General features: G+C 43.8%; 1 protein-coding gene across 3 annotated transcripts in view; it reads right to left on the reverse strand.

Annotated features, from left to right (window-relative positions):
- Positions 1–475: 475 nt before the first annotated feature.
- LOC118396224 (protein Wnt-7b-like) overlaps positions 476–27,756 on the reverse strand; it is a 69,256-nt gene continuing 41,975 nt past the window's right edge. For all 3 annotated transcript variants that reach the window (XM_052465612.1, XM_052465614.1, XM_052465613.1), the window contains exons 2-4: positions 26,274–26,500; positions 8,532–8,803; positions 476–2,644 (exon numbers count right to left, since the gene is read on the reverse strand). In XM_052465612.1, coding sequence (XP_052321572.1) covers positions 2,165–2,644; positions 8,532–8,803; positions 26,274–26,500 — 979 coding nt within the window. In that variant the 3' untranslated portion in view covers positions 476–2,164. The remainder of the gene's footprint in view (positions 2,645–8,531; positions 8,804–26,273; positions 26,501–27,756) is intronic.

Raw genomic sequence — 27,756 nt, forward strand, 5'->3', positions numbered from 1 at the left:
TGACAAGCAATATTATGTGAATCAACTTGCACTTGGCCCAAACAATATACGGTCTTCTGCCATAAAAGTTTGAGATAACTCTCTGGATATTGTAGAGAACTTAAATATAGCAAAGTAAACAATTGACTCCAGTTATGTTAATCAGTAACTCCAGGATTAGTCGTTCTAATATGTGGGTGCAGCGATGAGAATCTATCTGAGATAAATCGGATCATTTTCACACGTTTATCCCCTTGTTTGTGAGTTTATACTGTATCCTGAAATAGTAACAGGCTGCAGTGGTTTTAATCAATATTAGAACACATACTCATTTCATAAACTTTCACGTCTAGGCGACATTAAATAGTTTGCTTTAGTCAGCAGACTATCCGGTTAATTAAACTACTATTGTATTTGAGTAGCACCAACATTGATACCATCATTGAAAACGACGAAAGCACTGAATTTTACATCGTCACTACAATAAAACAGCACCTTTCACCTAAATTGTAACGTTTATTATTCACTGTGCACACAATGACAGATCTGTCTATCTCATGAAAAACCAAGAAAATGAAACAAGAAAGAAACTGGCCTGTCTGAGAAGTAAACCTTGCGTCGTCATGGTCTCAAATCAGCAGAAAAACAAATGGTCTCATATCAACATATGAAGCTTAAACACACAGAAAATAGAGGAGGAGCTGTATGATCGATTATGATAAAGTGCCAAAATGATGTGTTCTGATGTTTTACGTCACTGAAACCTGATGTAACCGGACACTTTTGTATAGCATAACCGCAACCTATGAACACAGATGAGAATGAGATCACAGCTCTGTATGCAGTGAATGAATGAAGCCATTGGCTGACGCCTTGCATTTCCCCTCAAGACCAGCAGACTTCACTCACTTTGATTCTCAGTCTTGTTTTTCTTTGCAATACATTTCAAAAACTCAGTCAAATTGGAGTTTATATGATTTTCATTTGAGGCATATCTCGACAACACATGCGGCAACATGTCAATATCACGTTAAATTAATTGAGCAAGGATCTTTGCGGTTAAGAAAGGAGTGCTCTTTCTACTGTCTTTGCAACATAACCCAGGCAGGATGTAGGCCTACCATCTGGTTCATAAATGACTGCAAACAAAAGCTATGCTACAGCAGAATAGAACCAACGTGATTGATTCTACTTGTAAAATACACTTTAATGTTGATTTTTGTTGTTGTTGTAGTCAACACACCAATAGCAATGGAACCATTTTAGAAAAAAGGGGGATTGATAGTGGGATGGGTACCATTTTCTAAAAGACACGCATAATCTTCAGTCAGAGTTTTCTAAAAAAAAAAGTATTTTTTACACTTAGTACAAAAAAGACATTTCTACCCGTTAGTGCTTTGTTTTAAGATACTATAACATAAATAAACCATTTATTTTCAGTGTTCAAACAGACAGTTCCAGTGTGACTGGAAAACGGACATACTCTGTTCCAGTTGGCAGCAGAGGGCTTACTATAGAGACTCAGCTTTCGGTGCGCCCCAAGGCACCACGCTAACACAGCGTTCTTCATGTCTACACAACTCCAAAAAGAAAACACCTCCTGTTTCGGGGCTAAAATATTCACCTCTGCTCTCTCCTTCTGTGGAAAGACAAAAGAAAACTGCAAAGAGTTCTTACTAGAAGACTTTTAGATGACTCTTTCCCAGAGTCTCATCCCTCAACAGTTACTGTCAATTTCTACCACATCTCCAGTCTCTTTCTGGTCCATTTAGAAGCCATACCGGGAAATAAAGAACTACAAATCCCAGAGTGCAATGCACAGTTCCCGTCCAGGCACTATTTGTTTCCTGTAGTCCCAACTTTTAGAGTCACTTTGAATACATCACTACATGAGCACACATTATTTTGTCTCAGTCGGTCAAAGATTTGGGGTAGTATTATTTCCTATTGATATTTAGCCTTTACTTTCTTAAAAAGCTAATTTTGATTCTGCTGTGCAAAACGATGCCATGAAGAGCTGACATGAAAAATTCCATTCCTTTTTTATTGTAAAGTCTTTCATTGTTCCTGTTCCAAGACATGTCCATTTATCTTTCCTCTGGGGGTCTTCCTCCTCATCCAACTAGTCCTGCTATGCCCCTCCCCGTCATAGTACCGTGCTGTAGGTCTGTTATGACAAACCCCTTTATTTGCAGGTAAACACCTCCGTCCTCTCGCTGCACGTGTTGCACTTGACAAAGCAGCACCACTGGAACTTACAGTTGCACTGCCACACTTTGGTGTACTGGTGCGTGTTGTAGCCCCGGCCGCAGCACATGAGGTCGCAGCCGTCCGTGTGGGGCGAGGTGCGGTTACACAGCCTCCCCTGGGTACCCACGCTCCCCGTGGCCGCGTCCTCCTCGCAGTAGTTGGGCGACCTCTCAATGTAGACGAGGTCGGTCTCCATGGGCTTGCGGAAGCCCTGGGTCTTCTTCACCTTGAGGAAGGTGGGCTGGCGTAGTCGGCTGGCCCGGACCACTTCCACATGAACCGCCTCGTTGTACTTGTCCTTCAGGATATAGCCGATCTCTCTGAACTTGGGCAGGGTCGTCCAGCAGGTCTTGGTAGTGCAGGAGCCCGACACGCCGTGACACTTACACTCCAACTTCATCCGCTCTTCCAGGACCTGCATGGACACACAGGAAGAGAGCGATGTAAGAGGTTACATGGCGTTACAAGACATTACATTGCATTCCTGTGGCAGGCCGAGCGTTAAAATACTGGAATGGCCTGACTAGGGTGGAAACAGAAACCAAGGCCAGGGTGAAGAGGTTCCTAGCTCTTCTGCTAAATGAATGATGGAAAAACAGTCAACAGAAGGTCAGTGAGAAAAGATGGCCCTTGGTATAATATCATTTTAAGATCAGAGTCTGTAATAAAAGACCTGTTCTCAAATGTTGTTGAACCACCGCACCTTTATCCGCACCACAACTCCTAATTAATTACCTCTTGAGCCAACAAATGGATACTATTTTAGTGTGTTTGGCAATAACTACCGTGCCTTTCAAAAGTATTCATCCCCTTGGGATTTTTCCCATTTTGTTGCATTACAACCTGTCATTTAAATGGATTTCTATCTGGATTTCATGAAATGGACAAAAATAGTAAAAAATTGGTAAGAAAAAATAAGAAAGTTTTTTTTTTTTTTAAATCCCCCAAAATAAAAAACTGAAAAATGGTGCGTGCATATGTATTCACCCCCTTTGCTATGAAGCCCCTAAATAAGATCTGTTGCAACCAATTACCTTCTGAAGTCACATAATTAGTTAAATAAAGTCCACCTGTGTGCAATCTAAGCGTCACGTGATCTGTCACATGATCTCATTATATATATATATATATATATATATATATATATATATATATATATATATATATATATATATATATATATATATATATATATAGTCTGAAAGGCCCCAGAGTCTGCAACACCAATAAGCAAAGGGCTACACCAAGCAAGTAGCACCATGAAGACCAAGGAGCTCTCCAAAGAGCTCAGGGACAAAGTTGTGGAGAAGAACAGATCAGGGTTGGGTTATAAAAAAAGATCAGGAACTTTGAACATCTCACGGAGCACCATTAAATCCATTATTAATCATTTGAAAGAATATGTCACCACAACAAACCTGCCAAGAGAGGGCCGCCCACCAAAACTCATGGACCAGGAAAGGAAGGCATTAATCAGAGAGGCAACAAAGAGACCAAAGATAACCCTGAAAGAGCTGCAAAGCTCCACAGTGGAGATTTTAATATCTGTCCTTAGGACCACTTTAAGCCGTACACTCCACAGAGCTGGGCTTTATAGAAGAGTGTCCAGAAAAAAGACATTGCTTATTAAAGAAAACAATTAAGCAAACACGTTCGGTGTTCGCCAAAAGGCATGTGGGAGACTCTTCAAATATATGGAAGGTGGTACTCTGGTCAGATGAGACTAAAATTGAGCTTTTTGGCAATCAAGAAAAACGCTATGTCTGGCGCAAACCCAACACCTCTCATCACCTCGATAACACTATCCCCACAGTGAAGCATGGTGGTGTGGGGATGTTTTTCATCGGCAGGGACTGGGAAACTGGTCAGAATTGAAGAAATTATGGATGGCGCTAAATACAGGGAAATCCTTGAGGGAAACCTTTTCCAGTCTTCCAAAGATTTGAAACTGGGACGGAGGTTCACCTTCCAGCAGGACAATGACCCTAAGCATACTGATAAAGCAACACTAGAGTGGTTCAAGGGGAAACATTTAAATGTCTTGGAATGGTCTAGTCAAAGCTCAGACCTCATTCCAATTGAGACTCTGTTGTATAACTTAAAGATTGCTGAACAACAGCCGAACCCATCCAACTTGAAGGAGCTGCCTTTTAATGGGCAAAAATCCCAGTGGCTAGATGTGCCAAGAGACATACCCCCAAAAAACTCGCAGCTGTAATTGCTGAGAAAGGTGGCTCTACAAAGTATTGATTTTGGGGGGGGGGGGTGAATAGTTGAAGTTTTCTTATTTCTGGGTTGTTTCACAATAAAAAAAATATGTTGCATCTTCAAAGTGGTAGGCATATTATGTCAATCCTAATGATAAAAACCCCGCAAAGATCTATTTTAATTCCAGGTTGTAAGGCAACAAAATAGGAAAAATGCCAAGGGGGGTGAATACTTTCGCAAGCCACTGTACTGACCTCCCAAACACAGTCGTCTAATGCAAGGTGAAATGTGTCAGGATTCTGTCCAACAATCCTCCATTGGGCAACAATGGTAACAGTATGAGAAAATGTAATGATACTTACAAAATGCTTTACAGCCTTCCTTGACATTTTTAAAAGGACATAAAAGGACATTAAAGTAATCATACTTGAATACTTGAAACCATCAAGTTTAAACATCTCTCCTTATAATAGTTTACTTAATATTCTTTAAATAAAAGTCTGGGAACATACCACACTGTTGCATGGCCAAAAAAGACAACTGTCGTCTATGTTGTATTTGCAGCACTGTTTGGATGGCATGTTTTTATGGATGCTGGTATTTCTCTGATATAACGTCAGCTTCACAGTTCACACCAGTGCTTTCCTAGTTTGTTTTCTCTTCAGTGTTACATATACATATTTTAGAGAAAGACCAAGAGACAATCTGAGTGAAGAGGACATATTTATTTGAGTTCAATATTGGGTCTATTAATGAATAACCAAGAGTTGGCAGCAGATGGTTGGTAAATGCCCTCTTTGTTTGGAGGGGGGTCCCTGTAAGTGGAAACGGATGTCCACAATGACAGATCTGTGGAATTCCAAACACATTTGTTTGGAAGTATTTGACTTAATATTGTGTTATAGAATGGGGAGTTTTGTTTTATCTTAATTCACACTTGTTGTTTGTTCTGTGCGTTGTGCCACATCCACTTACGTCTAAGGGCCAAACATTTGCATCCTGGCTCAGCGTAGAACAGGGGTTTCAAAACAACTGAAAATATGTTATATTCCCTCGCCATCAAAATCTGAAGAAATTGTTCTATATCTATAGGTTTTTTAAATGTTCTATTGTCCCTAACTGTCTTGCTTTCATTTAGGTGATTATTAGTGAACTGGACACAGTCCAGAAACTGTATGAATGTAGGTCCATTATCATTACTACACAATTTTGAGTTGGTTTTAGTTATTTTAAAATATATTGAGTTTGTTTTCCACCACCAATTTTTTTTTCAAAACAATATGTATTTTTTCTATATATTTTATTAACTTAAACCACCCCCTGGCTAGATAAGACCCCCTCACGGGCCGTAGAGCGAGGAAAAATGCAATTTCTGGTCATATTCTACCATGTAATTATCCCTACCTTCCTGAACACCACATCAAAAGCAGAGGAAAATAAATCTAAATCTCATATAACCATACACCATTACACTTTAGTTAAATGTGGATCATTCAGTTATTTTATTTGTTGCAGATACGTTGGGCAGACATCCTCGACAGATGACCATTAACTGTTTGCATCTGGATCACGGTGTACACTGGGAGCATGGTTTGGTTTATTAAGTAAAGAAGCATGGTGTTTAAATGAACAAGCTCGATGCATAATAATATAATACTATAATAATAATAATAATATATGCCATTTAGCAGACACTTTTATCCAAAGCAACTTACAGTCATGTGTGCATACATTCTACGTATGGGTGGTCCCAGGAATTGAACCCACTACCCTGGCGTTACAAGCGCCATGCTCTACCAACTGAGCTACAGAAGGACCACGATGCATGAAGTACTGGATGTCGCAATTAAACAGATCCTCCAAACCAACACTTCAAAGTCTCTTATCTTGAATCAAAACACTCTTACATGTTCAAATAGCAGACATATCTCTTAGAAACTGAATCCTTTTCGAGATGCACTAGCACTGGTTAATTTCCCCTACCCCACGCCCTCACCAAGCTCATCTTCAGCTCCAACATGTGGCACACAGTGTAGTAGAGAACTCCTACTAAAATGCCTAATCCTAGGGCATCTGGGAAATATTGTGTGGTGTCCACAGCAGTTTAGTGTCAGGAATGAGACAATCCTTGTTCTACAACAGGCTTCCAGTAACCTACTGTAGTACTGCGTTCCACCACTACAGTACAAACTGCATTTTGCAGAGAACAGAGAGGGTAAAGTCATGGAGAAATAAGAGACAGAGGCTCTTGTATGAGACATGGAATACATAAACACTTCTGTAGTACTCTTAACATGACTCTTTCAACCTAATTGGGCGCTTCTACTTGTAAGAACCAAGCATGCATTTGTTGTATAACATGTTCTGTTTTGTTGGCAGGGCATTTTTCCAGAGCAGTTTTTTTTCCAGGCACGATGCCTTGCCAGCAGTAGTCATCGTTTCTATCAGACACTCACAGACACTTCTATCAGACACGTTGTACGCTGAGTTATCGATTAATACACGCCGTTAGACTCTTACTCTTGATACGGTGTGTGATTTGAAATCCCTCATTAGCAGATATTTGATTGAAAGAGAGGGGAGAAGGTAAAAGATTTGAGGGTCAACCAAGAATCTCATCACACATGGTGATTCAGAATGAGGATTTCCAAAAACATACTGGCGGCACAAACCACAATGATTGTCTATGTGAAACAGACTGACGGAATGGTTGGAAACATTTACTTTACAGTGTGTCCGTCAAACCTCTTGTCTGCTACCAATTAGTCAGATATGACCAGATTTCCTCGAAAAGAATCTGGTCAAACTTCCAGAGAGACTAAATAATTCCATGGGTTTGTCTGTATTTATTTGGGATTTACAGAACTGGAGCCGACAGTGTTTGTGTCGGAATGTTCTAGATGCAAAGCGATCTTTGTAGTGGTAGAGTAGTAGACTCTCAAACTTGTTAGACACCAGAGTATTTCGTTAAATGGTCTAGGGCCAGCTTCAATCAAACCCCAAACACTTAAAGAAAAGGACATTATTCCTGTGCTGTGAAAATGCAGCCATTCAAACTGGAAATATGTTTAGTTGAGTTTCCCTCTTGTCTCGTTAATCAACAGACTGCACTAGAAAAAGTCATTTTCCCCCCACAACTCCAGTTTCCACAGCGTGTGTTTGATTGAATCCCATCATCCATACCAAACCTCTGCCAGGCCTAACTCAGACCCAGACAGGTCACCTGACCGCGATCCCCTCATATCAGTCTGCCTGCGTTAACTCCACCATTGTCGCTGTGCTTTCAGAAACAGAATGGGTGCAGTGAAATAGCAGTGCTGTGTTTTTGGTACGGCTGAGAGAACTGCAATAATATCCTGTTCCTGACTTTACACTTCATAATTCCATGAAAGGGCTGGATGGAGGGCCATGGCAGAACTCCATCTGGCAGCTGGCGGCCGGCCGCACTCCGCTTCCCTAGCAAGCAGCGAGCACACGATAAAACCCTGAACTTATTAATTAGATCCATTTGTCACCAGAATGCCAGAGAAGCACAGGCAGGCAGTCAGGCTCTCTCGCTCTTTCTTTCTTTCTTTCACTCTCTCTGTCTCTCTCTGTCTCTCTCTCTCTCATCTTTATGTCATTTGTGCGCTCTCTCACTCCTTCTTTCTACATCTCTCTCTCACTTCACCTCTCTGTCCCTCCCTCCCTCCCTCCCTCCCTCCCTCCCTCCCTCCCTCCCTCCCTCCCTCCCTCCCTCCCTCCCTCCCTCCCTCCCTCCCTCCCTCCCTCCCTCCCTCCCTTATGGTTCATGTTGTTCTGTGTTCTGAGATGACTAATAGCAAACAAACATGGCCCAAGTGTGCCAGATCACTCCTAGAGAAAAATACACCCCATTATGGTAGGGAAAAAAAACTGTAATTGAGCTAAAGCAAAACAAGCTGCTGAGAGGCTAACTGGGACTTGTCAATCAGCACGTCACCCAATCAGGGGTTCCCGCCACCAGTCTGTAGGTTTCCACTCTTTCTCAGGCCTAGGGTGTTTACACATGGATGCATGCGCACAGACACCAAACTGAAAAGACAAAGATGCATTTCTTCTATGTGGGTGTTTACCTTTCTCCCTGCCTCATTGTTGTGGAGGTTCATCAGCCGGCGCGTGGTCTTCTTGATCTCGCGGGCGTCTACGAACCTCCTGGAGAACTCCACGCCGTACTTGATGTCCGCCGAGCAGCCTCCCCACTTCCAGCCCTCCTCCTGATTATAGTAACCCTGCTTCTCCCGGTCGCAGCCACACTGGCTTAGGTTGCCCTGGCTACACGCCGCCGTGATGGCGTGGGCTACGCCGGCGGCCGTGATAGCGTACGTGAATGCAGCCTCCCGGCTACCTGAGAAGAGGAGACGGGAGAGAGAGTAAGGTCGTTAAATAGTTGTAGAACTACAACGATGACAACTGAACACTATAGAAGCTGGTGTGAACTGTGACCTCGTTGCTCCCGTTTGTATTCTATTCCCACTTGATCTAGACACGGAAATCCGGCATAACCCTCCAGGCAAGACCTCCCCTGCGTCCCTCCCTCCTTCCCCTCCTGCACCTTAGTAACGTGGTCACAGTGCAGACCACAAAGTCCTTAAGCACAGCCTCCAAGTATGCGGTGCTGTGATTCCAGGCAGAGTGGAGAGAGGAGAGTACTGTAGCTAGGTGCTGTCCAAAGTGCTGAATTCCTCTCCTCGAGCACCTTGTACTGCTGCCCACATTACTACAGCTGTGGTCTGCAGGTCTGCCTGGCTGCTTAGTGCACTTACTTTCCTTTTCTCTCTCTCTCTCTCTCTCTCTCTCTCTCTCTCTCTCTCTCTCTCTCTCTCTCTCTCTCTCTCTCTCTCTCTCTCTCTCTCTCTCTCTCTCTCTCTCTCTCTCTCTCTCTCTCTCTCTCTCTCTCTCTCTCTCTCTCTCTCTCTCTCTCTCTCTCTCTCTCTCTCTCTCTCTCTCTCTCTCTCTCTCTCTCTCTCTCTCTCTCTCTCTCTCTCTCTCTCTCTCTCTCTCTCTCTCTCTCTCTGTCTGTCTGTCTGTAGTAGCCTGGCAGCAAAGGTTTCCCTCTCTGGTGTTCTCTCTGTCGACAGTACAGTTTGCAGTGGTTAGGATTTCAGTATTGCTGGTAAAGGCTAAGGCCATGTACGCATAAGGTCAGAGGACAATCAACAGGCAAAAGTGACACATGTAGTCTTTCCTCCAATGAGAGTTATTGTTCAGGGCCGTCAACACAGATGTTTTGTTCTACCATCCCTTTTTAAGTATGCATCCCCTAGTGCTGTCCCATGGTCAGTAGGCAGTGCCTTTAAAAGACTGCTGTGCTCTAAAAGGGTCCGTGGGCGCTGTGCTGTCACTGCCAGTGACCCAGGTGTCCCCTGAGCCGTCCTTAATGTGAGCGAGAGTAGAGAGGATCTGCACTTCAAAGAGAGAGGGCGGAGGGAGAACAAACGCTACTGGTGACTAACCAGTGTGTTTTAGTGGGCCTCTAAGCATTTATGAGGGGGAGTGGGGGATCTTTTCTTCTTTAAAAAAAAAACATGGCTGTTCCTGTTTCTTTTACGTAACATATTTTGCCTGTAACGTCACAGGAAGCACACTGTAGAACTCATGGTTGTGTTTTCACCTTACTCTAACGTTTCTTCTGTTTCATGTGAATACTATGAATCAAGTATTTCAGATATCAAGGAGATTTTATGATCGGTCCGGTATACTTTCTGCTGTCTGGTCCACATGGCCTACTGTACCAGGCTACCAGCATGAGGGAAGGGGAAAATATCTTGACGTTCAGCAACGTGTGGCCACTCCATATTGCAATGTATTTAGCCAAATTACAGAAAAAAACCACGACATACCTCAAATGTGAAAAGTGGTAGGTTATTTGCCTAAGCAAATAAATATTTTACAGTTTAGAAACTTACTAGACGTAAAATCACTGCTTAATTGTTCTTATTTTACAGCCCCAAACACTGTGGTCACAGCTAGTGGAGGCTGCTAGTCCGTGCTGGAGCTCGCCCCGGCCATGACTGCTGCTATTGCTAATGACCTGGACTGCCAGCCCACTGGCCTGCCGTATGTACTGTATGAGGAATGACTCACAACCACCAGCCTTCCTGGTTATCAACAGAGATGTGACCTGCCAGCTTGTGGTTACTTACAGCTCAGATTGACTTCGAAATTGGATGTCTGTGCATGTCCTGAGGACGTTGGGAATTGCCTTCAAAACTGGCCACTAGGGGCAACGGTGAGCACTATTACCATCAAGTAGGTTTGGGTTTAAAGGGATACTTTGGGATTTTGGCAATGAGGACCTTTTATCTATTTCCCCAGAGTCAGATGAACTTGTGGGGAAATAGATTCCACAAACTTGTTTGTCTATTTTGTTGTGCTGTTACATTTGTATTGATGTTTTTGTTTGTGTCCGATGCACTCAGGGTGTTGTTACATGTCCACCTGAAAATCACCACAATGTTCCCACCCCCAATTTGTGAATATGTGTGTTCAATCAGAGTGGTAGACACTGGTTTTGCATTTTGGGGTATTAACCATATCGCAAACCTTACCCTTAACTTAACCATTCGGGAATGAATGCCTAAACTTAACGTTTTAATACAAAAACTTTAACCCTTAACCTAACTATTTGGAATGATGTGGAGTATGAGGAGCAATCTGGGATGTTTAAAACACTTTGAAATTTGACGCTTGGAGAAACATGTTTAAACATCAGAATGTGAATTAAAACTGGTCAAACCGTGAGATCTTGTTGCTGAGCTATCCCCACCTCACGCACACAGTCACACACACTGAAACACACACAGAATCGCACACACAATGTCACATGTACACAGACACACACAAAGACACACATACTCAGAATACACACACACACACACACTGAACACACACATGGCGGGGCAGTGTAATGGTAAAAACAGAATGGATACTGGAGTTTCCAGCGTAGGAAGGGTGGTTCCCTGTGCCATAGATGCAGGCCTGTTTCTGGGGCCATTCTGCCTGCACTAAAACTGCTCATGGGGAAAATGATGATGATTGGGTTGGCTGGTATTGGTTGACACCCCCTGTTGGCTCTGGAACCAGGGCCGGAACCAGGGTTTGAGTTTTAGTGAGGTCCCAGGATTTGTTTTTGAATGTTGAAGTTCATTTACTGCATATCTATACAATGAAACAACTTTAAAATGGTATTTGGAGAACAGGAAAAACAAGCTAAATTTACCCCCGCCATTATCACCTTGGTTCATTCACCTCAGTCGATCTACAAACACATAACCTATTACCTATACAATTGTAATGCTATACCCCTGAAAGAGGGGAAATATGAGAAATGATTCACACTGACACGTAGCATCAGCAACTGTTCAGTCGGTTGTAATGATGAATTGCATAAAATCATCAAATCTTTGCATAGATATCTCTTCGCTCAAATTGCATGATGTTCATGTCTATTCCTAGGCAACACTGATCCAGCTCCGCACAAACAGACGTCAAAGGAGCACACAGATGATCATTTTATCACTTTAACACGAATGATTACAACATTACTTACGATTCTGTATTAATATCAGTGATGTAGTGGTAAAAACAAAAGGTGGATAACTTTTGAACTGTATTGTTTGCATTTTGATTGCATGTCGAGATGTTCATATTGAAACATATATATATATATATATATATATATATATATATATATATATATATATATATATATATATATATATATGTATATATATATTTTTTTTTTTTTTTTTTTTTTTTTTTTTTTATATATATTTTTTTAAGTTACTAACCTGTTTGATAAGATTAGTACAGATTTTCTCAGGGGACCCCACATGGGGACTGACCCCCAGTTTAGGAGCCACTATACAAACCTCCCTCTCTGCTTGCTTCCTCTCTCTCTCTGTTTCCTCTGCTTCCTCCTGCATGCATTGCAGTCTGCCTCAGCCTCACCAATGAGCGCCACATCACTGTCTGTCTCAGTAATCTACTCTCTGTAAAGCAAAGTTATTATGAGAACTTAGTAGCCATTTCTTTTGCTCCTGTTGAGGTAGGCTCTGGTTAATGTTAGCTGCTTAGTTCTTCCTTCTAGCTGGCTAAGTAATACTAGCCAGAGCCCTTAAATGTTACTACCATAGAAGTCTCTACGGCAGCTAGCCACCTGACTGACTGACATATAAATGACTATTTACCAGTTGTGGACTCGTTCTCCGAGAGGCAGTTTTGTTTGGTGGATGTCTGTACACAGAAGTCGTGGGTCGGTTTAAAACGGCCTTTTGTCCAGCATCTCGCAAACACACTGTCAGCAGCGTCTCTAGTTGCCAACTTGAGCCCGGAGACATTTGAGGTAGTTGGGGTAGTTTGTTTCGTGTCTCACTCATTCGCAAAGAGGCAGGCGCAATCAGAAGTCAGTAGATCATGAGTATAAGTGTTCTGAGCTTTGATCGACGCTGGGAGCAATATTTAGATGTGTAAAAATGTATATTTTCTCTATATTTTCTATTTATTTTTTTACTGAGGTCCAAACCTCGGTGTCCTCATATGTAGTTATGGCCCTGCACGGAACTGCCAGCCAACGCTAAGAGGGCTTAGTCTAGTAACGGGAGAAAACGGTAGGAAAGCAGCACCCACTTTGTTCTGCTGCAGTAATCCTATTCACATGCGGGAGCTCCGTTTGTGGGAATCAGCATTATCCATCACACAATAATGTCAACATCATGCTTGCATGTCTTTATTCACATTTTAATTCACACAACTGGTAGTCTTGAATCAGACTGTTTACAACTGTGCAAGGAATGTTTGCAGACCCAAGACCCTAGGGAGCTGCTTGATGCTTGGACTAGCTAGCAGAACAACAAGTGTTGGCACTGCTTCCATGGAGGAGATGTTTGATGCTGCAACCTTCAGGTGCTCCATTTCTGTGTTGGAGTCTCAGAGTATCAGTGAGTGTAAGGTTTGATGGAGTAGTCTTGGTGATGAAGTTTCATCATTGATCCGTGAGGTGATTTATTTTGTAATGATAAGCCAGACATTCAACGCTGTGTTGGTGTGCTGTGGGCGCGATGCTCAAATAGATGTACAGTATGAATGGGAGTTGTGTACACGGAGACCCCGCTTGATGAATAGGAATGTGGTTTATGAAAGAGAAAAAGGCTAAAGAGGCAGCAGGCCCCAGAGTCCTGACAGGATTCCAGGAAGAACCACCCTGGGATAGCCTTCTCTGCTGCCAGTGGAAAATTGGACTGACCAGAAAAACCTCAATGAACTTGGAACAGTCTGGGGAGAAGAATAGGGGAATATTAAACCAGATGTTTAATGGAGTTTAGTGGCAAGTGTCTGTGACAGTGTCCAAGATGGAAACTAAGGAAGGGAAGGAAGGCACAAGCTCTTCCCTGAGAGCAGGTACCAGTCAACATCCCGGGGCCATAAAGAGAAGGAAGGCACAAGCTCTTCCCTGAGAGCAGGTACCAGTCAACATCCCGGGGCCATAAAGAGAAGGAAGGTACAAGCTCTTCCCTGAGAGCAGGTACCAGTCAACATTCCGGGGCCATAAAGAGAAGGAAGGCACAAGCTCTTCCCTGAGAGCAGGTACCAGTCAACATCCCAGGGCGATACAGGATGGCTCGCTACACCCTGTATGGAGGAATACACCTTGTATGGAGTGGGTGTGAGAGTGTGGCCTTCGCATAAGCGGACCCCTGCCTGGCCTCTGCTTGTTTGTCATGTCTTGCCGTATCAAATGAACCCAAACATTTCTGTATGTGGTAGCAGGACGCTTTTACATCAATCTGTGTTTAAACCGGAGGCGAGTGCACCACAAACATTTCACATGACACAGCAATGGAGTTATACAGCCGGAGAGAGTACAGACACTGCAGACAGTGCTAGGCTACACTAGCAAAGCTCTCCTGGTGACAAAGGAGATGATTGTGGACTACAGGAAAACGAGGACTGAGCACGCCTCCATTCTCATCGACGGGGCTGCAGTGGAGCAGGTTGAGAGCTTCAAGTTCCTTGACAGTCGTGAAGAGGGCACGACAAAATCTATTCCTCCTGGGGAGACTGAAAAGATTTGCCATGGGTCCTCAGATCCTCAAAAGGTTCCACAGCTGCGCCATCGAGAGCATCCTGACTGTTGCATCACTGCCTGGTATGGCAACTGCTCGGCCTCAACCCGCAAGGCACTACAGATGGTAGTGCGAACGGCCCAGTACATCACTGGGGTCAACCTTCCTGCCATCCAGGACCTCTATACCAGGCGGTGTCAGAGGAAGGCCCTGAAAATTGTCAAAGACTCCTGCCACCCTGGTCATAGACTGTTCTCTCTGCTACCGCACGGCAAGCGGTATCGAAGCACCAAGTCTAGGTCCAGGAGGCTTCTAAACAGCTTCTACCCCCAAGCCATAAGACTCCTGAACACCTAAATTGCCGTGTCACCCCCCTCCCCCTATTACACCGCTGCTACTCTCTGTTGTTATCATCTATGCATAGTCACTTTAATAACTCTACCTACATGTACATATTACCTCAACTAACCGGTGCCCCCACACATTGACTCTGTACAAGTACCCCCTGAATAATGTCCCGCTATTGTTATTTTACTGCTGCTCTTTAATTACTTGTTACTTGTATTTCTTATTCTTATCAGTCTTTTTTTAAACTGCATTATTGGTTAAGGGCTCATAACTATGCATTTGGCCTTTGTTGATTTTGTTGACAAGGGAGGAAAATAGGACACAAAGGGACACAGAAATGACATATTGGGGACAGTCGCCGTAGAAACCACAGTTGGTTCACAAGTACTGAGGTTACTGCCAACCCCTGGTCCTCTGGTGAGCTTCTGGTCTGGACACTGTGCTGCCTGGAAACACTACAACTAACCATCGCTGTGCTATGGACTGGCAATGTGCTTCCTCTTTAGAGCCTGTGTTTGTTTGGAGCTGTGTACGTGATGGGGGACAGGGGATCAGACCAAGGGGCCAGGGTTCTGGTCTATAGAAGCATGGTTTTGACTGCTCCTTCAGTCTTGTACTGCAGTTTAACTGAGTCCCGGGTTCAGAAAGAATTTCTATAGGTGGCCATCTAGAGAAGTCAGACCGGAAAATTCCTAATAAGACACTTTAGACATTACCTATGTGCACAAAACATCCATTTATTTATTCAAATAATTGTCGCTGCGGATGATCCCCCCCACCCATCATTAACATTTTATATTCATCCAATGTCTGCCATGTTTTTGGATGACGTGATGACATCATCGCTCCCCTCCCTGGCTGCGGTCCAATCGTGTTATTTTTACCCCCTCAGCCCTCGCGCTAGCCACTTCCCTCAGGAGAATCCCGGTCGAAACTGGATGCAGTTTGATTGACATCTTATGTGGCGGTCCAATTCACAAAAGTTTCTCAATCGGCCCTCAAATTAGCTTGAGGGCGAGAGTGAACAACTTTAATCACTTCTGGGGTTGATGAGAAAAAACATTTCAAAGCAAACTGTAGTCACATGTCAAACTCCAGTGGCTGCAAAGTGTCAAATTGAATCAACACGCTGCATTTTCGGCACGTGAGACAAAAATCTATAGATTACATTTATTTTAGCGGTGGCAAATGGGGATATGATGCTCAAAGTGACTTCATAAACATATTTTTGGAATTCTGAAATTTACTGGAATAAAAGAGCATAAAACTAGCTAGCCAGCTACCTGACAGGAGTGCTAGCTAGCTATGTTAGCTTGCTAGGTACATCAATAGCTTCAGATTGGTTGTTTTTAGGCTCAACAAGATTCCCACCGATCATCACTCTCCCTCGCTTGGGCAAGGGACATTTAAGGTACACTCGGCCGTGACGATGGCAAACGTCATTCAAAGGCTGAGGGTTGAGGTCCGAGGGCTGTCTAATTCACGTTTGGGCCGCAGCCCCTGTATGCACATGTAAAGTTGGGCTGCGTAAACCGGATGCAACCTGGACATAAACGGTCCATGAATCGGCATATGTGAACGTGAGTAGATTACGTTGACAACAACGGTCGGACATCTTGGGCGCGGTCTCCAGATCTTTATACCTCAGTGGGTCAGACAGAGAGCTGTCCCAGTGAGTCACAGAGCACACGAATGACTTAATCACTGCTCTGGGGCGGGGCATAGGGATAAAGAGAGAGGAGGAGGAGCTATGGAGAGGGGAGTGGGCCCCGGACGGAATCAGGGTGGGAACCCAAGCAAAGCAGAGGCAGAACACACACACACTCACGCACACACATACACACAGACAGATACAAATACATCGATATAGCCTTGCACACACGCACGCGCACACGCACACACACACACACACACACACACACACACACACACACACACACACACACACACACACACACACACACACACACACACACACACACACACACACACACACACACACACACTAAGCTCAGCAGTGCAGACCAGTGGCCTCTACACACAAGCCAAGCGCCTGTAAAAGAGAGGGGGAGGCCTTGGCTGCCGGAGAGGAAGGCCCCTGTCTCTAAATGCACTCAGAGAGGAGGAGGAGTTGGAGGAGGAGAGATGAAGAGTGTCTTGCTTACAGCATGGAAGCATTACAGTTGAGGAGGACAGTTCTATATAGTTCTAGTTTGAAGTAATCTGTTAAAGCACAGACTGAGAGCCCATAATGTACAGCACACATGTAATCATTGACTTGGAACAAAGAAAAAAGGTGGCACCTGCTGGTAGCCACAAGGTGCTGCAGTTAGGCAGTGTGGTTTGTGTTTGCTTGTGTTTGCAATTCAACTGCAACCACACAGGCATGAAAAGGCATTGCGGTTTCAGAGAGTCAGAGTGCCACTAGGAAAAGGGTTGAGCATTATCCCGAAAAAAGGAAAGGCAACTAAATACTAATACTAAATCAGTGTTTCCAATGATAACCCAAGAGGTTTATGCCATACATGTATGTACTCCACACTGTACATCCCAAAACAACAACACACACAGTGAAGTCCGCACCCAGTGAGATTGCAGTGCCCTGGTGCTGTTACTTCCTCTCTCTCTCCAGGGCCCCAGTAGAGGAAAACCCTTGCTTTGTATACCAACCAATTTCTCTCTTTCTTTCTTTCTTTCTTTCCTTCTCTCTCACTTTTGCTCTCTCTCTCTATCTCTCTCTCCCCGAGCTGACTAATGCACTCTGTACTACTGTTTTTCGTTCCGCTTTATGTACCGTTGCTATGAACATATGCTCTGAGCAAATTATAGACAAAGTTGTGGTCCGTGAGGTTTGCAGCTAGAGGAATTAGTGCAGCCATGTTCCTGTACAATAAAGTAATATTGTTTTACCAGAAGTACATACTGAATACACTCACATTGCAAAGCGCGTATATATACTGTAATGCTGTGGGAGTCACACACTCAGGCAGGCGGAATAAGTCTTAAATTCTGGTCCATAGGACGATGACGAAGAGAGAGCGAGTTAAGTGTTAGTTAGAACTGAAAAACAATGTGAGTGCATTCGGGGCATAATGGTTTTAAATACTGGGATGCCAACCAATCTCCCTCTCTATGACCTACAGTTGGAACACTACTCATGTGCCCGCACTTCTCCCATCTATCTTCCCCGAGGTGAAGATAAAGATTCTGACACAATGATGACTCTGCCCAAAAAAAAACGTGCCAAAATCCATTAAAAAGACTTGAACGGAAAATCCCGTAATGAGTCGGGACAGTTCAAGACCTCATCTAATTGAGCAACTCAGAAAGTCATTCATTTGATGTCATTGTTAGAGGTTCTAGTCCATTTGAATGATTGGCATCTTGTTTGTGTGTCAACTGTTAAGTAGTACGCTGCCTAGATATCCAATGTACTGGTTAAACTGTAACTCAACCACTCACTGGAGTCTCAGAGGATATCTGATCGTCCTGACATTAACAACATGCAAAGTCTCCCATTTTCATACTGTCACCTCGATAAGGGGTTAAAGCCTCTTGAACATTTTCCACCTCCAAAAACCTATCCGTATCTGTCTCTCAATCAACTCTCTTTAATGTTCAATAGTGCTGTGATTGTTGGCACATGTAAATGTGCTCTGCCGACTTGCGTGTAGTGGATACAGTCCGTGCTGGGATTGTGTGGAACAAAGCGCGCTTTGAGATTACAGTTGATCCTCTCACATCCTGTTCCCCCGCGTCTGGCGGCCAGACGGACACAGCCGGACACAGACAGACACAGACGGACACAGACGGACACAGGCGGACACAGACGGACACATACGGACACAGACGGACACAGATCCCAGCGGACGATAAAACCACGCGGGTTATCCACCGACTCCGGCCCACCGCATCAGGCCCCCGGGGGGCCAAGGGGTAGGGCAGGCCGGGACACGCAGCTCCTGTCAGCAAACAGTATACTCTGTAGGTGAGAGGGGACCCCCATGCTGTCTGAGAGAGAGGGGGAGAGGGGTAGGTGGAGAGAGAGAGCAGCCGTGGGGACCAGACACAACTGGTTCCCCGACGTAGGAGGTGAGGCCTGCCTAGGCAACAAACGCATTATGGAAAACACTGCCATTAAAGGCGGAAGAGATCCTGATGAACCTGATAAAGCCTACAGATGGTGATACACATATCAACCTTTGCCATGCCTTGGGGACTAACAACCCACTCTCTGAAGGTCAACCCACAGCCAGACTACTGTACCTGATAAAGGCTACAGATACAGCCCACACTGTAGTGGAACACAGCAAGACTCACCACATAACAGCACAGTACCTGATCAACTCAAATGATCAACTCTAATAATCAAATCCAATGATCAACTCCAATGATCAACTATTAATGACAAACTCCAATGACCAACTCTAATGATCAAATCCAATGATCAACTCCAATGATCAACTCCAATGATCAACTATTAATGACAAACTCCAATGACCAACTCTAATGATCAAATCCAATGATCAACTCCCATGATCAACTCCAATGATCAACTCCAATGATCAACTCTAAAGTGAAAAACTATACTGATCAACTCCAATGACCAACTTCAATGACCAACTCTAATGTGATAAATTCTAATGATCAACTCCAATGATCAACTCCAATGATCAAGTCTAATGATCAACTCCAATGATCAGCTCCAATGATCAACTCTAATGTGACCAACTCTAATGGTCAACTCTAATGTGATCAACTCTAATGATCAACTCTAATGATCAAGTCCAATGATCAACTCCAATGTGATAACCTCTAATGATCAACTCCAATGACCCTGATAAAGCCTACAGATGGTGATACACATTCTACATGTTTCCATCAGAAGTTCCTCACCCCATTCTGTCTCCCCTGGCCTCCGTGGCCAGCGGATTAGTCCAACCCACATGATGATGGCTCCAAACATAGGTATTTTATTCGCCACCAGTCTCGCATAGCACAATGCACGCATCATCTGCACAGGGTTATCCACATGATATGAGTTACTTGGCTATGGTTGTCTCTGTTTACTGAGCGCCGTGCGGGCTTTACATTGCACATTAAGTTCTACAGCGTTCTCATCTTTCCATGATAACGCTGTAGAAAGTCTGATAGCATATCAGCTTTGATTACAATCATTTGCTTGAGAGTAATATAGCCAACAGGAAGAGGAGAGTGGTCCAGTATTGCTCAGTTAGTGCAGCATAGTGCTTTCACTGACAGGGTTGTGGGTTCGATTCCCGGGGCCACAAATAGGTAAAAATGCATGCACACATTGCTGTTCGTTGCTTTGGATAAAAGTGTCTGCAAAATGGCATATATTATTATAAATAGTGAAGTTAAAAGGAATGGGCTCGGTAGTTGTGTACTACTGAAGTGATGAATGATATTTTGGGAGAGTTCATCGGTGTCAAAGCAGCCACTTACGTTGCTCTTACAGTCTTAAAAAATGTGTTTTTCCTCTCTACATTAAACAAGGATGGGTTGGTTAAACACTTGGCTGTGGAATGGAATGTGTTCAGTTACGAGCTGTGTGTCAGGAGAGACTTGTGCAATCAGATGGGGCATCAAATCATTATTCTAGCAAGAATTTAATTACTACATTTCACTCCCCACCAGTCATGTTGGATGTAAAATATGGGGAGGGAAGACAAGCCAATAAACGTAGAAAAAAAATAGATGACCACTATCATATGATAATGTATAGTCTCTCCTTCCTGGGATTCAATGACTAATTTATAGTGTTTACTTTGCAAAGGCTGACATTTTCTGACCGGCTCTCTATGCTTTTTTACATTTAGAATGCCTTGAGGGGGGTTCCCACAAGTTTATATTTGAAGGGAATATGTTTCTTTTCAGATTTGTATTTGACTTTCCCATTTAAATGAAAAAATGAGTGGTTGTAGAAAACTTCAGCTGGTCATAATGAATATCCCAAAATGCCTTTCCTTTAATTTCGTAACATTGGATGAAATCATGCAACACATGCATAAATTAAACCATATGTGTATGTTTTGATCATAGCAGTGCATTTAAATACATTGTTAGGTTTGGGAGGATAGTCGCTCATAATTAGGATCAGATTCTATGGAGATACTGTCTGTGTTTGCATTCTTTTAAGATACAGTTTCACCACAAATTACGAAGTGATTCTGAGAAAAGGAAGGAGATCTTACCAATTCATTTATAATTGGAGTATTTAGTTGCCCTGCAATTGTGACCTTCAGCTATATTACAGTACATGAGACAAAGCTATACTTTCTTTGTTGGCACTGAAACCCGCAAATGACCGAGAATAACAAATCTACACCTGAAATGTATTGCCACTTCAATGATAGCATCTTATCTCATTAAAAGGACCACAGGAAATAATGTGACATAATTGGGAGACATTACATGGCAATGAATTCATTTGGACTGAATCGCCAATAAAGACATTATTTATTTGAGCTTAGCTAGCCTATGACAGCTCAATCTCATATAGTACATCACAGTATAACAGTGAAATCCTTTAAACTGATGATAGCCGATAGCACTCCTTCCAAGAGTTGTCAATGTACAGATGCATGAGCAACTTGTAGAAAATCGTGATTTTCATGAAAACAACCTCCATTGTGGAACGAGAGACAAACCCAACCAACTCATCACTGATTTGATACATTTATGCTGCGGGCTGATATTAGCATAACATTTGCCAAAAATACTGCAGAAAATGCATGCTCTGTGCACAGGCACAGCATTCCTTTAAATAAACACATAGAAAATTGAGAAGAATCTTCTGCATCTGACCAGTGGCAAAAATGTACACCATTTTGCTTGTGAGTCACCTGTTTAAGTCTAAACTTGAACATTATTCACCTTTCCTCTGTTCAGCCCACTTCTAAACAGAGATTTTTAAAAAAACACTCTAATCAGTCTGACTTATGGAGCGAGGCGATCTGTTGACTGTGACCCTTCCCCCTCCCTGTCTGATCTGGGGGAGCTGGTCTGTTTATGGGAGTAGTAGTTTGCATCTTCAGCTCCTGATCAAGTATGTGCCTGTCCTAACCCTTTCCTCTCAAGTGGCTTCCAATGAACCTGCTGACTTCCACATCTTTTATCTGTATAGACGTCTGTTTGGCTCGGCCCTACCCCAGCCGCCCGGCCGCTGGGCAGCAGTAGCACTCCCCCTCTACAACCCTCACCCCACCCCCCTGGGGGATGTGGGGGAGTAAGAGAGCGCTTCATTGTGGAGGCGATACTGTATTGTATGCACCCAGGCGAGTGGGAAATAGAGACGGAACCACCCCCATCCCCTCCCTGATACCCCCCACCAGCTCTCACATTCCACCCCAGTTAAGTTTTTTCCTCTTTTAAAAGCCCCCAGACCTCTCGTTCGCTTGCTAACCAGCCGGTTGGAGCTGCTAGGCATTTTTCATGCCGTCCGTTTGCCTCCAAGCTGGTCGTGCCTTGGAGTGCCTCTCTCCAGAGTTGTACTCATGGAGTCAGGCTCAGCGCTATAACTCAACTCACTGCCTGCCTGTCTGTCTGTCGGCTGCCTTCAGGCTGCTGCTTCTAAGAAAAGGTGCAGCGAGAGCAGGAGGCAATGCAATGTGGCCCATAGAGCAGAACGGCCTGCTAGTCTGACAGCTTCTCCTCTCTGATGATTGAAGTAATGTTTTTGTGTGAAAAGCAATCTGGTCAAAAAAAAACGAAGGGACTACTACTGCATTGCTTTGTCATTAAATGTAGGATGTAGATTGAGTTCTCCAGTCTCTAATAGATTCTAACAAGTGGATTCCCCAGCCCAGCCCGGGCTTTTAGTGTTGGTATGAAATTAAAGCAGCATTCCTATGTCGTGCACTGAGAGGTTCACCTGCCCCTGTCCTGCATCCATTCTCCATTCTTGTGCAATGAGCCAGGGGCCAGAGTAATTGAACTTTTGCAATATCTCACCGCTGAGCACAACAAGAACCTCTTTGAGATGAAAAGCATGAATCACTATGGTGACAAACTGGTTGGAAAGTTAAACAGAAAGTAACCAGAGCAGGGCAGTTATACGACGGGGCCTACGTCTTCCTTTGATGCTGAGTGTAGCCGTTGAAAGGTGTCTATTTTCATACTATAATCGCTAACCTCAAGTGCTCTGCTCTTCTGTTCAGGCTGTGAAAGCTGTTAAAGCTGAAGGTGCTCAGGCTCGGAGGCTCAGGATATCTCTGGTGTAGATGCTCTCCACAATCTACCGTATATCACATGAGATTACATCAACTATTTCCAATTGAAGATGGCATTTTTCATCCTAACTGACCAGGAAGCAACAGGCCAAAGTAGACAGCAGTGTTAAAACTGATAAGGTGTTGACTTCCCACAGGTTATGACAAACTAAGGTTGGAATTATGGTTGTAGTCAACCCCAACATGCATCACTTTTATTCAGCGCTGTATTAAAACCTTACTGAGTATCACTCTCTTGCCATTTATCCTGGCCTTTTCCACGTCTCCGACCAGCCCTAGTGCAACAATCTGCTTTGCCTATCCATAGCCCCTCCCTGCCTTGATGGTTCTGACTTCAGTTGTATTATTTACTGTTAATAGAGGGTAATATACCACTCAATAACACCCACTTCTGTTAGCACGGGATAATTCACTCCACATTTTATGGGCTCAAGGTACAGAGCAGTGCCAATATCATTCTGCTAAGGCACATGACAACGTGAGTGAGTGAGATTACTATAGCTTCTGTGTCCAGAGGAGGAAACACAAACATATTTTAATACCCAGCATCCAGTGTTTATGGCCTTGTTCTCCAATGTGTCAGTTAGAGCATAACAGGAGAGCCAACAACTCTTTGCACAACAGAGGAACTGTTGAAGGACGTGACCGTAATGAGTATGGTTCCATCCATGTTTCCATCCATCCTTTAAAGTCCCATCGAACTAACAGAGATGCCAGTGTCAAGGAAGGCTGCGGTAGCATCGGCAGATAAAGGTTATATATATATATTTACAGTATAATAACACAGAAATAAATATCAAATGAATGGCCTTTTTTTAAACAGAATCTTTCCTTGAATCAAGATATTTGGGGTTCTGTCCTACTCAATAACCCAGCTATTAATGTGTACTTTCTTGGAAACCGAATGTAATACCACGGAACCCGGCCAAACTGACCGACTCCATCCAAGTGCAAGCAGCGCAGAGAGAAAGCATTAGGCTTGTGGTTCCCTGATCTTTAACTCTTCAGAAAACAACGGCATCTCCCCCGATCCAAAACTAAGACTGGATCATTGAGAATAGGAAAGGTTTAGTGTTCATAATTTGGGGGATTTGAATGAAAAACTTCAGTGGGAGTGGAATATGCATTTTTCTCCTTGCAGTTGATTATGATCATGTGGGATTTTGCAGATTCAGGAGGAGACGGACTGTAACATTTGTCTATTGAGGAGGTGTATTCCATGACTTCATATGCCACACTGAACAACACCACTGTCATGCATACAACATAATTAAAGAACACGGCTACTCTCATCATGCACAAATCAAATTAGTATCAAAAACAATCTATGGTGTATTGACAATAAAGCCCTGAGATAAATACTCAATAAATGGTCACATCCATCCACTGACCCTTCTGCCTACAGTACTGGAGCGGTTGAGCTCACGGGTAATTGGCCATGGCAGCAACCAATCACTAACCAGTATGAGTCAATCTCTACAGTACCAGTACCCACTGTCTGGCTGTAGCTCTGAGAGAGTGTAGTGAAACATCCCTGGCTTCGCTGTCAGTGAGTATCAAGGAGGAAAGTATGGTAGCACAGTACGAGAGAAAAAATAAATATGCCTCATCTCTGCCTCCTCTAGAGAAGAGGTTCCCTCTCTCTCTCTCCGGGGGTGTAGGATGGAGGAAAACATCCGCCTAAAGTTAAATCGCACGACTAACTAAAGGCTTTGACCAGAGATGTGGCTGGTTCATGAGTCAAGTAGTTTGAATAGTTCATACAAATGTTGTAAAAACATAAGCGTAGTTCACATGCAGTATCAGTGACCTGATCGATTTCTCAGTGATAAAGCAAGGCGTGACATGTGGTACTGTTCAGTTCAAGTCTCCCTGAAACTAAGCAAAAAAGAAAATGTGAAAAAAGGAGTGCATAAGAGATGCTGAACGCAGAAGAAAATGAGACGAGATCCATTACAAAAGTGCCAGATTTACAACAAAGAGAAACGCTTTTAGAGGGGTTGGAGCGAAGTCAGCCGCTCCTAAATAGCAGTGATTGTTAACAGAGCTGTTGGATTAAATGCATAGTCGAACCGCACTTTAACAGCGACAAACATTTCTAAATGAAACAAATGTATAAAAGTCTCTGTAAAAAAAGTCATACAAAAAGAGGTCTGCGGAATTCAGTTTCAAACAAAAGCCCCGTAAATGTTTGTCTGCTTGTAGCTTGTTCTGACTGTCTGTACGCGCGCACACACACACACACACACACACACACACACACACACACACACACACACACACACACACACACACACACACACACACACACACACACACACACACACACACACACAACACACAACACACACACAACACACACACACACACACGTGAACCAAGCAATGGACACAACCAATTTCCTAAGATTAACAACAGATGTGTCCATCTATTTCTGTTCAACAAAGTTCTCTACAATAATACCATTAGTTGTCTCCTCATTTGCTATATCATTTTTCAACCATGCTTTTTCCCCATTAGACTTTGGTGCTTCTGGTAACCTTTCCATAACTTTGCTGCAGCCAGCTTTTAACCAGAAGTTCAACGCAAATCAAAAGAAATCAAGCCACGCTGCAGAAATGTAACGGTGTGAATTGAAATGAGGACACATCGGACTGCAATCTGTCGTAACGGTAACATATGAAGTCATCTTGAGTTTGAGTTTGCCAACGTGTATTGTTATACAATAGAGAGTCAAAGACTCGTGTGTGCAGTTGGTTAATGTTTGACTCTGTGATGTGTGCAGCTTGGGTTTGGCTTGTGAAGAGGCTTGGGTGGTCGGGGCTTGGTAGTGGATTGAGTTCTCCTCTCAGGCTACCATTTGGAGGAGATGGTGACATCCTCAATCCAAAATGTAACCTGTTTTATATCACAGCTTCAATACTTTGCCTGAAAGCAAATGATCAATGATTACCATTGCAATCCAGTCCTCCCTGCAAATAAGATTTGAAGTAACTCTTCACAAATGCCTCCCCACAAATGTAGCAAACGTATTGCGCCACACCTTTACAGTAGGTCTATGTCCGCAAACATGCCTTTCAGAGTTGTGGACATTACAGCGTCAGTCCACGGTACAGAAGACAACGAATTCTCCCAAGGTTCCCAGACTAACCTACTCGCAGCTCCTGTCCGAAGACAGTCCTCTCCCCCAGGGCGGAGCAATTCCACCGGCCGTAGCGAAACTGGTACTGACACTCATTGATGCCCAGCTGAGCGCCCTCCCCCACCACGATGATGGCGTCCGGGCGGCTCTGGCAGATGGCCCGTTGGCGAGGGGCCAGCCCAGGGATCTTGTTGCAGATGATGTTGGCACCCAAAGCCACCACGGAAGACAGGGCCCTATGGATGGAGAGGTAAACATACACACACACACACACACACACACACACACACACACACACACACACACACACACACACACACACATAGTCAGTTAGCGGTAATGCAGGACACATAGACTTGAGTCACATTACATCGACTTTAGGCCTCTCGAGACCAGAATTAAATTCAACCAAAGCCTTGATGAGCATTCCTTAGGCACTCAGTGCTGTCTTGCTAAAAATATTACAATTTCATGGATCAGAGGTGAAACAAAGAGAGCATCTGAAACCATATTATCCAATGTGAAGCTGAATAATAAAACTACACTGTATGGTAAAACAGATCCAAAGCAGAAAGTGACATTGTGTTTATTTGCTTGTTGACCATGTGCCTCTCCGCGTTGGTTTCGCTCGTGATCGTAGAGAAATGAGTTGGGGTTTTGCGGTCATTGTTAGGTAACTTGGTTAGAATTGTTTCCGGGCGTGGGCAAGCCACGCGCCGGCACAACCGTGCCTTCCATTTGTAACTGGGCCTCTCAAATTTGGACATGGTTCACTTCTCAACCAAGACGTCACACAACTATGCTATCCTTATTTCATTTGATATGTATGAGTTCAAAGCTCACATGCGGCATAACACACCGCCTATAAATATATTTCCTGTGCGAGACTTCGTTCATTTATCCACACAGAGCAATGCCACGGTATGCCTGGCAAGTACGCAAGATTTCCGACACCAGCCCTCCTGCACACCCGAGGAAGTGTTGTTCCTCCAAGCGTAAAGTTGAAGCAGTCATTTAACCCATGACAAGACACCATGGAGCTTCTACTACTGATCGTCACTTTGGGGGTGACACATGTTGGATGGGTTTGGAAGAGTCACGTAGCTGAAAACAGACGGCTTAACAAATGGGGTTATTTCTCCATCAGTGTGTTTATAGCCATCCAAACCCTGCAGATACATGCCTTTCAAACATGTCAGTAGACAAGGAGCAGTAAAAAGAGCATAAAGGCGAATGCCAGCTTTGATGTATGACGTAGGGCCTCCGAGGGCTTTACCACAAGCAGGGCAGGCTGATGCAGGCAAGTTGTGTGTCAGCAAAAAAAATGACAGAGAGGGAGAGAGAGGGCGGAGAAGGGGGGGGGGGGTCAGAGAGAGGGGGAAAGAAGAGAGGGAGAGAGAGAGCGAGAGAGGGAAGAGAAGGAGAGAGGGGAGAGGGAAAGAGAGGGGGAGAGAGAAAAGAGAGGGAGAGAAAGAGGTCGACTGCATTTGAG

Source organism: Oncorhynchus keta, chromosome 17, assembly GCF_023373465.1.
Source record: "Oncorhynchus keta strain PuntledgeMale-10-30-2019 chromosome 17, Oket_V2, whole genome shotgun sequence".
Classification (NCBI taxonomy): Eukaryota; Metazoa; Chordata; class Actinopteri; order Salmoniformes; family Salmonidae; genus Oncorhynchus; species Oncorhynchus keta.